Below are 14,129 nucleotides of genomic sequence, written 5' to 3'. Positions count from 1 at the left end.
ACTGAGCCACCCAGGCACCCCTAAACAAGGAGGAATTTCGATACTAACTAGGGCTTAAGAGAAGCAAGCTGGCTCAATTTTGGAAAACTGGAAAGTTGGCTTCAGACTGATCCAGAAGGCAGGGCTGGAGTTTTAACTGGGAGATGTTGTAAGAAGAATCAGGACAGTGCTAAAGAGGCAAGAACCCACAACCAGAAAAGGCATATGATAGGGGAAGAGAGGGCTAGGAAGCAGTCTTTGTGATGATTTTCCTCTCTGAGACACAGCCACTTCTAATAATCTAGATGTGTTTGCACAGTGGTTTCCAAAACAAAAGTTCTGACAAATTTCACTTAAAAACCTTTCTTCTTGGTTTTTAAATTGAGATATAATTCAGGTACCATAAAAGTCACCATTTAAAGATGTACAACTTAAAGGCCCTTAGTGTATTTACAAGGTTGTCATCATCCCCAAAAGAAACCCAGTATTATGGGCAGTCACCATTGTCCCCTTCCCCTCAGACCCTGGCAACCATTAATCTATTTTCTGTGTATAAGGACTTGCCCGTTCTGGACATTTTATATAAATGAAATCATACAAAATGTGGCTTTTTGTGTCTGACTTCTTTCATTTAGCATGTTTTCGTGACTTCATCCATGTTTTAGCATCAATCAGTACTGCAGTTCTTTTTATGGATGAATAATATTCTACCATGTTGTTTATTCATTCATCAGTTGGTGGATATTTGGATTATTTCCTCTGTGGGGCTATTATGAATAAGCATTTGAGTACAGGTTTTACGTGGAACTATTTTAAATTCTCTTAGGTACATACCTAGGAATGGAATCGCTATATCACATGGTAATTCTTGTTGCACATTTTCAGGAACTGCTAAATTGGTTTACGCAGCATCTGCATTATTTTTTTTTAAGATTTTATTTATTTATTTGACAGATAGAGATCACAAGTAGGCAGAGAAGCGGGCAGAGAGAGAGGGGGAAGCAGGCTCCCCACTGAGCAGAGAGCCTGATGGGGGGCTCGATCCCAGGACCCTGGGATCATGACCTGAGCCGAAGGCAGCTGAGCCACCTAGGTGCCCCCATCTGCATTATTTTTACATTCTAACTGGCAAGGCAGGAGGGTTCCAATTTCTCCACAGCAGTAATGCTTATTATTGTTGGTCTCTTTTTATTATAGTCATCCTAGTGGATATGAAGTGGTTTCTCATTGTGGTTTGACTTGCATTTCCCTGGAGATTAACGATATTGAGCATCTTCTCATGTGCTTATTGGCCCATTGTTTAACTTATTTTCAGAAACACATGTTTAGATCCTTTGCCCACTTTTTAACTGGATTATCTGTATTTTTATTGTTAAGTTATAAGTCCTTTATTTATTATGGATGCCAATCCTTACCAAATATATAACTTGAATTGCAAATATTTTCTCCAATTCTTCAGATTTTCTTTTTGCTTTCTTTTTATTTTTTTTAAGATTTTATTTATTTATTTGACAGTCAGAGATCACAAGTAGGCAGAGAGGCAGGCAGAGAGAGAGGAAGGGAAGCAGGCTCCCTGCTACGCAGAGAGCCTGATGCGGGGCTCGATCCCAGGACCCCGGGATCATGACCTGAGTGAAGGCAGAGGCTTTAACCCACTGAGCCACCCAGGCGCCCCGCTTTTCGCTTTCTTGATGACATCCTTTGACACAAAGAAGTTTTTAATTTTGATGAAGTCCAATTTGTTTTTTTCTGTTTGCTCTTGCTTTAGATGTCATCCCTAAGAAACTGTTGCCTAATGCAATGTCACAAAGATTTATGTTTTATGTTTTTTTCTAGGAGTTTTATAGGTTTAGCTCTTAAGTTTAGGTGACCGATTCATTCTAAGTCATTTTTGTGTATGATGCCAGGGAGAGGTCCAAATTCATTCTTTTCTGTGTGGTTATCTGGTTATACCAGCACCATTTATCGAAAAACTGTTCTTTCCCTCACTGAATTATCTTGGCATCTTTGCCAAAATCAGTATACCAGAAATGTATGGGTTTACTTCTGGACTCTTAATTTTATTCCACTGATCTATGTATCTATCCTTATGCCAGTACTACACAGTCTTGATTACCGTAGCTCTGTATTAAGTTTTGAAATCAGGAAGTAAGCCCTCCAATCTCTTTTTCTTTCTTTATAACATTATTTTGACAATTCTGGGTATCTTGAATTTCATATCAATTTCAGGTTCAGTTTGTTAATTTCTATTAAAAAATTGGAATTTTATTTAAAAATAAATAAATAAAGTTCAGGGCACCTGCGTGGTTCAGTGGGTTAAATGTCTGCCTTCGGCTCAGGTCATGATCTCACGGTCTGGGAATTGAGCTTCCTGCTTACTGGGGAGTCTACTTTCTCCCTCTCCTCTGCCTCTCTCCCTGGCTTATGCTCTCTCTCTCAAATACATAAGTAAATCTTAGGGACGCCTGGGTGGCTCAGTTGGCTGGACAACTGCCTTCGGCTCAGGTCAGGATCCCAGAGTCCCGGAATCGAGTCCCGCATCGGGCTCCCACCTCCATGGGGAGTCTGCTTCTCCCTCTGACCTTCTCCTTGTTCGTGCTCTCTCTCACTGTCTCTCTTTCAAATAAATAAATAAAATCTTTAATTAAAAAAAAAGTAAATCTTAAAATAAATAAATAAATAAATAAAGGTCTAGAATAGACTAATCTACAGTAATAAAATCAATCAATAAAAATCAGATTAGTGGTTGATTCTGGAAGGGATAATTGCCCAGAAGAAAATGTGTTTTATGTATCAATAGGGTTGTATGTGTATTTGTCAAAACCATACATTTAAGGACCATGCATCTCAGCATATAAAATAAACTTCATCAGCTATTTTTTTTTTCAATGTGGGACTTGAATTCTCAACTCTGAGATCAAGACCTGAGCTGAAATCAAGAGTTGGATGCTTAACTGAGAACCCAGACACCCCATTTTCATCAGAAAATTCTTCAAAAAATTGAATCCTTATACAAATTTATGTTACAGCATTTCACAGTTCATCATACACAACATACACCTATTTCTTTTCACCTGGCTAATTCTAAATAATTATTTAAGATGCCACTCAGTTACCTCTTCCAAGAAGTCTGTCCTCACCCTTCAGATCAAATTAGGTGCTCCTGTATGATGCTGCATATTCTATATTATACTGCTTAATGAACTATACTGTAATTGTTTTTCCAGCTACTGTTTGATAGGCAAGGGCTATCTGCTCTCAATCCTCAATCTCTAGCAAAATGCCTTACATATAAGACATTTAAAAATAATAACAAATCTCACTTGTCACTCACCTAATCACAGGATGTAAGCATTCTTGTTCCCATTTTACAGAGAGAAAACTGAGGCTCATAGATTAAGTATTTTTCTAAGACTCTAAGTTAATATTCTTTCTACTATGCTTCTTTTAATTCAGAGGTAGAGTTAATAAACAAACTCAGTTTACATGCTAAGTAAGCACTCAGCCTCACTGTTTTGTGGGTCATTCCAATGAGCCATTCCAGGATTCTATCTGAACACCGTAACAGCAGAGAAGGCCAATTCTCTTAAGTCCTAGAGTTTCTCCCATTATTAGTCCTTTTTTTTTTTTTTTAAGATTTATTTATTTGAGAGAGAGAGAGCATAAGCAGGGGGAAGGGCTTGATCCCAGGACTCCAGGATCATGAACTGAGCTGAAGGGGGGTGCCCCTTTAATAGCCTTTTTAAATAGAGTTCTTCTTTACTGATAAATTTACATATGCTTATTAAACAGATAGTAAGAAAAATTAGTCACATCCCCACCACTCAGAAATAACCACTCAATATGTTAATGCATTTCCCTTTAGTACTTTTTATTTGGAGATTAAAAAAACTAGATCTTTCTGAACAAAGATCCTTCATAATAAAATTGACAGTTTATATAACCAAACAACACACTCCATTATCTGTAAAAGCCAGAAGACCCAGGCGGCAGGAAGCTTTGAGAACGAAGAGCATATTTTTTGCTCCTGGGTCAGCAGCAGCCCTGAGGGGACTTGGGAGGTTTTCAACAGAGAAAGGCAGTGGCAGCTGAGGAGGCAGCAGGAGAAAAGAGTCTGTATTTTCCTGGACCTAGACCCTAATAGGTTAGGCTTTGAAACTTCTTATTTCCTAAATTTCTACTTCTGGCCATGAGGTCTCTGCTGCTGTATGTTGTTACACAAGCTGCTTTCTTCAGTTTAGGCCACTTGCTCATTCACTCTGAAAGAATGTCTGCTGATGTGGTGATGTTCTGCCCTTTGTGATTTCTACTAGTTATACATTTAAGAGGGACCTCAGTAGTTTGTTAAAATAAGGGTATTGCTGTCTGAACTCACCTCTTGGGCCTATTTCAAGATTCACCATCTTCCCTGATAATCCTTGCTCTGCAATTCAAGGACGAAGGAGGAACCTGAAATGACCCTCACAACCTTAATGTTAACCTTCTCCTGAAAACCTTGTACATAGTGGGGGACTATGCTGCCTGGCACCTGGTATGCAAGCATTAAGAGCTCTGAAACATCATTAACTGTATTAACCTCTCAAAGCCATATGCTTGAAAAATCAACAGGTTAGGAGCAATTCCTTTTAAGTTAAAACCCAATGATAGGTGTCACATCAAATGTAAAGACTTAGACTAGTGCAGAATACAAAATCACAATTCTAATTTATTTTCTCACTTCATGATTTTTATTTTTTCTGTATTCTTTCCTCCTGATTCATGCTTTTTCATTGATTTTATTTCACTTGTTTATTCATATACATCACGCATTACCTTATAAAAGTTAACTTTTGCTCACACATGACACTGTCCACGTTATGTTAACAGAGACCTCAAATCCTTAAATTTAGGAACATCACCATATCATATATGGTACCCACTCCTTCAACCATCCCCTTCCCACAAAAAAAGAAACAACACAGTCTAGTTTTTGTGTTTTTTTTTTTGAGAGAGTGAGCACTTGCATGCAGTGGGAGGGTAGTTGGTTGGGAGGAGTGGAGGAAGATGGAGAGAGAGAATCTTTTTTTTTTTTTTTAAAGATTTTATTTATTTGACAGAGAGAGAGAAATCACAAGCAGGCAGAGAGGCAGGCAGAGAGAGAGAGGGGAGGAAGCAGGCTCCCTGTGGAGCAGAGAGCCCGACATGGGGCTTGATCCTAGGATCCTGACCTGAGCCGAAGGCAGAGGCTTTAACCCACTGAGCCACCCAGGCACCCCGAGAGAGAGAATCTTAAGCAGGTTCCACATTCAGCATGGAGGCCAACATGGGATCACGACGTGAGCCAAAATCAAGAGTCAGACACTTACCCAACTGAACACCAAGGTGCCCCTCGTGAATTATGGTTTCATGACAGTGGAAATGTACCTCAAGTCATGGTAAGAGGCAGAAAAGCTGCTAAGTTGAGTTCAAGGGCAGGGCAGTCGGCCAGGCTTATTTATCATTGCACCATTGTTTTAGCAAAATGCTACAGATTTCAGCGATAATTTGTGGCAAGTCACTCACCAAGGGCTTGCTATATACATGGCCCCTCCCAGACCATCTTGGCCTACTTTCCAGCCCCATCATGCTGTCATATGCCACAAATTCTTGCAATTCCTTAAAGACTGCATGGTCCTTCCTATCTCTGTGCAACAAAATGGAAATACCTCCACTTGTACTTTTTATCTTTAAACTCCTCATCCTCAAGTCCCAGCTCAAATGTCACGTTCTCCTAGTTCTCTAGGTTCTCATGCAGAGCAATCCCTTGGCACTTGGTGCAGCCTTCAATACAACATTTAACAAAGATTATAATTTCTTGTACCTCTTCCCCAAAGACAATGAGGTCTCTGAGTTCAGTGAACCAAGACCGGTTTGGAGGCTCTTAGAGTGGTTTAATAGACAGAGGACCTGAGTGGACAACAGTGGAGGAGTGAAGGGTCAGATTCATGATATGGTAGTTAAGAAGTGACAGGACTTGGTTGACTGGAGGCAGTAGAATATAGTGGTTAAAGGGTGTATGCTTTGCTGCCCAACAACACAGATTCTACATCAAGCTCTGCCACTGAGTAGGTATGGACCTTGGGCAAGTTACTTCGTCCTGACTTTTTTTTTTTTTTTTTAATCTGTAAAACAGGAATCATGACAGCATTTATTTCCTAGGATTGCTATGAAGATTGATACACATAAAATGCTTAGAACAGTGAGTACGTAGCATATAGTAAGCCCTCCATAAATGTTAGTTGCTGTCTTTAATTATTATTATTACTGAATATGAAGAGTGAGGGAGAAATAATAAATAATAATAAATAATAATAATAAATAAGAAATAATAAATTCCAGGTTTCTAACTTGAGCAACTAAACAGAGGTGGTATTTTTCCATAGAATGGACACTGAAGAAAAAGTAGAATTGAATGAGAAGATGGCAAATTCAGATTTTTATTAAGACTATTTCTCAGAGCAGTTTTAAGTTCACAGCAAAACTGAGGGGATGATACACAGATCTCCCATATATTCCTGCCCCCAGTCATGCACAGCCTCCCTCATTATTAACATTCCCCACCAGAGCTGTACATTTGTTGCAACCAATGAACTTACCTTGAGACACATCATTATCACCCAAAGTCCACGGTTTACAAGTTCAACTTTTGATAAGCTGAATGAGAAGTGTCTGTGGAACTGCCAAGTACAGAAGTCTAGCAGGCTGCTGGATGTAAAAGTCTGTAGTTCACAAGAGAGTTCTGGGATGGAGATACAAATCTGGGAGTCCCTGTACAGCATTATTGAAATTATGGGCATGGACAAGCTTGCCAAGTCAAGTGTATAAGGAGAAGCACAATGACTCAACACTATTCAAGGTTCTCTCTCACTTCTCTTTAGCTAATCGGTTATTGTTAGGTTTACCCCAAAACTTAGTGACTTAAAACAACAAATATTATCTCACAGTTTCTGTGGATCACAAATCTGGGCCATTTAGCTGGGTACATCTGTCTCAAAGACTCTCCCAAAGCTGTAGTGAGTCAAGGTGGCAGCCAGGGCTGCAGGCATTTCATTGCATATAATACTACAAGGCTCATTAAAAAAGAAAAAGAAAAATCCAGGAGATCCTACTTGTGGCCACAGTCTGTAACTTTCTTTCTTTCTTTTTTCTTTTAAAGATTTTATTTATTCATTTGAGAGAGAGACAGTGAGAGAGAGAGCATGAGCGAGGAGAAGGTCAGAGGAAGAAGCAGACTCCCCATGGAGGTGGGAGCCCGATGCGGGACTCGATCCCGGGACTCCGGGATCATGACCTGAGCCGAAGGCAGTCGTCCAACCAACTGAGCCACCCAGGCGTCCCACTCTGTAACTTTCAAGGCAAGGTTAGAAGAGCAGCTTCTATCAGTCTCTCTTTTGGGATGCTCACCTTTAAAGCCCAGCTGCCAGGGCGCCTGGGTGGCTGTTATTAAGCGTCTGCTTTCGGCTCAGGTCATGATCCCAGGGTCATGTGGGATGTGGGACTGAGCCCCACATCAGGTTCCCTGATCAGTAGGAAACCTGATTCCCCCTCTCCCACTCCCCCTGTTTGTGTTCCCTCTCTTGCTGTCAAATAAAGTCTTAAAAAAAAAAAAACACACACATACACACATGCACACAAACAAACAAACAAAAAACACAGCTACCAAGCTGTGTGGAAGCTCAGGCTACACAGAGAGGCCATGGAAAGGTATTCCAGCTAATAGCTCCCACTGAGGTCCTAGTTGTCAGCCACAGCGTGTCAGATGTCATGCTGGAAGGAAGACTAGGAATCTCAGGGGATATCTAGTCCTGAAAACAAAGTTTTCACCAGTCTTCTTTCAACTCTAATCACTCATCTTCAAGTCTTAAGAGGACTATTAAAAGTATGATCCTAGTAAGAACGGACATACAGGAAGTTTAATTCTTACTATCACCAAAAGGCAGGAACATCCTTATATCTCTCTGCTAATAGTTGTAAAGGTGATGGTTTGTAGTGAAAACACTGAACCTGACATAAAAAAGAAGGAATTTAATTTCTAAAGTACTAGTAATGTAGCCTGCAGGAAATCACCTACTTTCTCTGATCTTCAGTTTTCTTATCTGTACAGTGGGCATAGTAACAGCCCCCATGCCTACCTTACAGAATTATTACAAAGATCAAAGGAGACAATGGATGAGAAAAACATTCTTTTGAAAAGTAAAATACTATACATAAGTGAGACCTGTTAGGCCTAGTGCTTCTGTTACTCATTGGGATATATAGGAGGCAAAGGAACAAATCCTGCCCTGCTTTAATTTCTTACTGATATGCCTGTTTGCTTTGACATACATTTGCTTAAATGCCTCCTCTGAGCCTGTCACTGTAACAGGTGAAGAGCTCTTTGTCATAGCTATCTCTTTTCTTCAGTTATAAACTTGAATAAAATGTTTCACCATTAGACTAGCACTTTCTACAAAGACACTATGAAAACTATGTCAAGTTGATATGAAATTATCATACAGGTCTTAGCCAATTTTCTCTCTGCATGATTTAGGAGATTCCATTTCTGAACAAAGCATTGGCTGCTTTTCTAAATAGTCAACCACATGTAGCTGTCCCATGGAACCCTGAAACTCTCCATTTCCCATATGAGATTGTTAGCGCCTCTCAAAGCTTACTCCTCCTCCTGAATTCTCCATCTTGGAGAAATGAGCCAGCATCCACGCACTCACTTTGCCTGGGAATCATCCTTGACTTCTCTCTCTTCATCCATCCTCATGTGCATTTTCACCACCTTCTTTCTCTCAGTCTCTCTCCAGATTTTGAGGATTTTACCTTTGTAATAGCTCCAGACTCCTCTGTTTTCATTCTCACTGCCACTGTCTCACCTATACTGTGGGAACAACTTTCTAATACTCTCCCAGCTCAGCGTGCCCCTCCTCCAGTATCGCTACCAACAAACGAAGCCTAGTTAAAAAAAAAAATAATAAAAAACAAAACAAAACAACCCAAGACTCCTCTTTCAGTAGATAGAAATGCAGCTGTTCCACATGTCCAGTCATCAGCCTCAACAATGCTGGTATAGGCATGAGTATACTGATTTCACAGGCTAGAAAATTTGGCCTAGAAACTGACTGACTTCAATTCCACTAGGTCTCTCCCGGCTAAACCCTCGCTCTTCAGTTTAATGCCTCAGGTTTTCCATCTGTAAAACTGGATCAATAATAGCTTTCTCATATAATTAGCATAAAGAGGAAATCAGGGCCTGGGACAGTGCCTGACACAGAACACTCGGTTACCCATTACCAATTATTTCCTGATGAAAGTTTTCATTGCTCATATTACTTCGTTCTTCAGTGCCCAACGAAGAAATAACGCAAGGGTTCCGAATCTGACGGACGAATTCTTTTCCTTTCAGGGCGCCATGTCCTCCCTGACATAGCCAACTCTTCATCCAGAGTTCATTACCTCTTTGGGCTTGTTTGCCCGCCCGAGACGAGGGGATACGCAGCTCCCGCACTGGGGCAGCGTCTCAACTTAGACTGATGGCGGAGGCACGGCCGTTAAACTGAGATGTGGACGCGCCAGGCTGAGGCCCGCGCAGGCGAGAAAAGCCGTGAACCCTTATTTAGACTTCGGATCTCTAGATGACGCGGTCTTTGATTCCTGTCCAAGGCTCAGGCCTCTGTTCCTCCTCTGTAGAAAAAAGAGTTTATCATTCCTTGTGCTTCCTCTCTCAGAGGGTTGCTGTGACGACGCAGGACTAGGATGCCGGAGAGAAAGTTCAGCTTTTCAAGCCCGGAGCCTAAGAAACGGCGACGGGGCCGACGCCCGGAGAAGGGAGTCACGTGACCGACGCGGCCGGGTCCTCTCAAGCCTCCGGGAGCCAGCCCCCGGACGACTCGTCTCTATGGTGGATGGGGCTCAAATTCCGGGGCGGACTAAGTTGCTCTTCCGGGGTGATTGCCACCGTTTCCGGGGCGGGGCGGGGCGAGGCTTGCCCCTCGAGCCGACGTGCTTCAGCATCCTCCCGGTTCGTGTCTCCACGCTCCCTGCTGCAATGAGCTTCCTCAGAAGTTTCCCGCCGCCTGGCTCGGCTGAGGGGCTTCGGCAGCAGCAGCCAGAGACCGAGGCTGTGCTGAACGGCAAGGGCCTCGGCACCGGCACACTGTACATCGCTGAGAGGTAGGCAGGGTCCCTGTTCCCCTGTGTCGGTTTCCTGCGCGCCGCCTTCCTCCTGCTGGCGCGGCTGAGTGGCGGGGCGGGGACGAGACCGCGACCTCGCGGGCTGCTGAGAGGTGGAGCGCGCGAGCTCTGGGTCGCCTCAGGGGGGCCTGTGCCGGGGCGGAGACTCGATTGTTCCGGTGTCCCTTTCTCCCGAGTCTTCCTCTTTCTCACACGGAGTTCTCTCATTGATTATGCTTTTACCTGTTTTCCCGACGTCTGCTGAGTGCGTCGCTCTTTATTCAGGGTTTCGTTTTAAGATTTTGAGTTTCCAGCCCCTGAGTTGAGAATCATCCTTGTGCCTGTCTTGCCTGTGAAAAGGTGCGGAAGGTGTTGCCCTGGGCAAAATATCTAAGTTTAGAGCAGATTGTGGAGGATTTTAAAAGTTTAGTTAAGAAGTACGGCTTTTCTTCTGTAGGTGTGGATGGGGAGAGGAACATCCTCAACCCCACGCAAACTGAGATCAGATCCAAGAGAGACTGAGACTCCCATTTCTCGTTTCCCATTTCTGACTCCCATTTCCATTCCTAGGAGGAATTGCCCTTTTATTTGTTTGGCCTCCTGGAGTACTGTAATTTTGCCGTAAGACAGATGTGTCTCCAATATCGTAGCTGTAGGACTGAGGTCCCTATTTCCTTGTTACGCGGTTTCAGTCATCCTCAAGCCAGCAATGACACATTGAATCCTTCCCATCCTTGAAATTTGTCTGACTTCTACTGATGCATCACTTTTGTCTACAGCCAGGGAAATTTCTCTCCTTTTTAAGAGCTCATGTGATTCCGGGGCGCCTGGGTGGCTCCGTGGTTTAAGCCTCTGCCTTCAGCTCAGGTGATGGTCTCAGGGTCCTGGGATCGAGCCCCGCATTGGCTCTCTGCTCAGCGGGGAGCCTGCTTTCCCCCAGTCTCTCTGCCTGCTTGTGATCTCGGTCAAATAAATAAATAAAATCTTAAAAAAAAAAAAAAAAAAGCTCATGTGATACCATTGGACCCACACAGAATATCCAGGATGATCTCTCCATTCTGTTGTTAACTGATTAGTAACCTTAATTGCATATACAGGTTTTCTCTTGCCATGTGACAATATATTCATAGGCTTGACACTAGGGGGTTGAAAGTCCTGGGGGAAGCAAATTTTTGCCTACCACAGAGCACACAAGAAAATGTAAAGTCTAAAACATTGAGGACAGCTTAGGAATTTTGACCAATCACTGAGAGAGGAAATAGAGATGGGAGGAAAAGCAAGTTGGGGGTGAGGTGCAAATAATGAGTTTGGTCTGGACATGTGTGATTAGTTGGACACAAGAGTGTGTGTGTTGGGAGAGTATTAACCATAGAGATTAAGAAATCATTAGTGTAAAGGTTAGCGTATACTCATGGCGGATAGGTTAGAAGAGAAGAGGGCCAAGGCATATCTATAGTAAGATAGGTATGGAAGAAGAGACTTGAGAACAGACAATAGGGAGAAGCAGTCAAAATCTGAAAAGCATCTGATGGGTAATGACAAGGAGATCTTTAATGATCTTGGGAGAGCAATTCTAAACGGCGGAGAGTGCTGTATATTGACTCTTTCTATAATGTAACTACTGTTTGGGGAAAGGAAGACAAGGCCCTATGCTTGTCTTTTCATGTTGAAAAACTTCAAACCTAAAGAAAAATCTCAAGTGTTGTTTATTAATACACATAGACAAACATTCATCACTTGTTAACATTTTACCACACTTACCTTTTTTCTGAGTTGTTTGAGAGTTGCAGGCATGTTGTCCATTCGTCTGTAAATACTTCAGCAAAAATCTCCTAAGAACAAGGACATTGTCCTGTATAATCACAATATAGTTATCACACTGAAGAAATAGAAATTTCTTTTAAGGTCATATGTTTAAAAAACTTTCATATCAGCTTTTCACTGAGAAATCTCTTACCTTCTTTAAGAAAATATTTTTGTAAAATATACATACAAAAAGGAATATACATTATATATGGGTGATTTAAAGAATTATAATTAAACCAGCCCCTGTATATCTAGGTTAAGAATAGAATATTCTGGGGGCACCTGGGTGGCTCAGTGGGTTGAGCCTCTGCCTTCAGCTCAGGTCATGATCTCAGGGTCCTGGGATCCAGCCCCGCATCGGGCTTTCAGCTTAGCGGGGAGCCTGCTTCCCCTTCTCTCTCTCTGCCTGCCTCTCTGCTTACTTGTGATCTCTGCTTGTCAAATAAATAAATAAAATCTTTTAAAAAAAGTAAAAGAAGAATAGAATATTCTGAGTACCATGGACAGCTTTATTCATCACTCTTTACTCTTTGTTAGCATTACCTTCTTGGACTCTTTCCACTTTTCTTTCCCCCAGGCATTTCCAGGTCTTGATAGAATCAAGGCCTCAACAAACAGAGGTTTCCTAGAGGATATGACAAATGGGGATTAACAGCCAGGTTAATGAGGTGGGGCTAAGGGGTAACTTTCTATTTAGAAGAGACAGGATGCTCAGAGGCAAGGGTAAGAAACAATATTTAGTGTGTGCCAGAGTATATAATATACACACCATCTTCATCGAGGGAATGAAGGGAAAAGGGTGGACAAATAATAAAACTGAAGAAGGAGCATGTTTGGGGCGCCTGGGTGGCTCAGTGGGTTAAGCCTCTGCCTTCGGCTCAGGTCATGATCTCAGGGTCTGGGGATCGAGTCCCGCATCGGGCTCTCTGCTTGGCAGGGAGCCTGCTTCCTCCTCTCTCTCTCTCTGCCTGCCTTTCTGCCTGCTTGGTCTCTCTCTGTCAGATAAATAAATAAAATCTTAGAAAAAAAAAAAAAGAAGGAGCATGTTCTATGAGTTTGGCTTATTGCCCAAAGCTTTGAGAACATTATTTTAGGATTTTCGGTAAAGAGAGATAGGGTCTGATTTAATTTTAGGTGGTTTCTCAGATGTGTGTTGAGAGATACAGAACTCTTGGGCTTATTTTCAAAGTTGAGTTTTCATAGGAAATTGACTTTTTTACCCAGGTGGGGAACGGATCAGAGGCATGAATTATTCAAAATAGAGCATTTGAAATGGATAAAGTAGGTAGTTAAAATATATCTTAAGCCAAAGTAAATTTTAAAACAAATAGTTAAGCCACCTCAAAATCAAAACCTCATATCTCTTTCCTGTTCTTCACCTCATGCCAGGAATAAGGTATAATGATCATACTTGTTCAGAAGCATTAGAAATTAGCAAAATGTTCCTCTGTATTACTATCTATTTGTTTTTTCCCTTTTGTGACTCATGGCTTCTTTGGGTTGGGTGTAGTTAATTAGATATTTTGGTTTGGGAGGGCTTTTCTTCTATAATATGTGGAAAAATGAAGAAGAACATGGTGATCAGAGTAAATGTTGCTTTTGAGTAGAATTTGCTTCTGTTCTGTAGAGTGCATATCCATGTCCATGTATAAGGAACTACAAACCAGTTATGTGCTTTTTTTTTAAAAAAAAAATTTTTATTTATTTATTTATTTGACAGAGATCACAAGTAGACAGAGAGGCAGGCAGAGAGAGAGAGAGGAGGAAGCAGGCTCCCCGCTAAGCAGAGAGCCCGATGTGGGGCTCGATCCCAGGACCCTGGGATCACGACCCGAGCCGAAGGCAGAGGCTTTAACCCACTGAGCCACCCAGGTGCTCCAGTTATGTGCTTTTTAAAGTAAAGACCATAGGGGTGCCTTGGTGGCTCAGTTGGTTAAGTGCCAGACTCTTGGTTTGACTTTGGCTTAGGTCATGATCTTGGGGTTGTAAGAGCAAGCCTGGCGGAGAGTCTGCTTGGGATTCTCTTTCTGCCCACTCCCTCTCCTCTAGCTCTCTCAAATAAATAAATCTTTTTTTTTTTTTTTAAGATTTTATTTATTTATTTGACAGACAGAGATCACAAGTAGCAGAGAGGCAGGCAGAGAGGGAGGAGGAAGCAGGCTCCC

At 42.0% G+C, this 14,129-nt stretch overlaps 1 protein-coding gene and 1 long non-coding RNA gene across 5 annotated transcripts in view; one reads left to right on the top strand and one right to left on the bottom strand.

Annotated features, from left to right (window-relative positions):
- Positions 1-6,410: 6,410 nt before the first annotated feature.
- LOC123389564 lies at positions 6,411-9,903 on the bottom strand. Its single transcript, XR_006604184.1, has 2 exons — positions 9,280-9,903; positions 6,411-6,765 (listed from the first exon to the last, which is right to left on the bottom strand). It is a non-coding gene; the product is annotated as an uncharacterized LOC123389564 (long non-coding RNA).
- Positions 9,904-9,937: 34 nt separating this feature from the next.
- The window catches only part of CLNS1A (chloride nucleotide-sensitive channel 1A), a 50,420-nt gene continuing 46,228 nt past the window's right edge, over positions 9,938-14,129 (top strand). For all 4 annotated transcript variants that reach the window (XR_006604183.1, XM_013050254.2, XM_004781032.3 and 1 more), the window contains exon 1: positions 9,938-10,158. Coding sequence is in view for 3 of the 4 variants with exons in the window: in XM_013050254.2 (XP_012905708.1) it covers positions 10,034-10,158 (125 nt within the window). In the remaining variant the exon portion in view is untranslated. The remainder of the gene's footprint in view (positions 10,159-14,129) is intronic.

Source organism: Mustela putorius, unplaced genomic scaffold (assembly GCF_011764305.1).
Source record: "Mustela putorius furo isolate JIRA1106 unplaced genomic scaffold, ASM1176430v1.1 tig00003987_pilon_pilon_pilon, whole genome shotgun sequence".
Lineage (NCBI taxonomy): Eukaryota > Metazoa > Chordata > Mammalia > Carnivora > Mustelidae > Mustela > Mustela putorius.
This window is presented reverse-complemented; position numbering and strand designations above follow the sequence as displayed.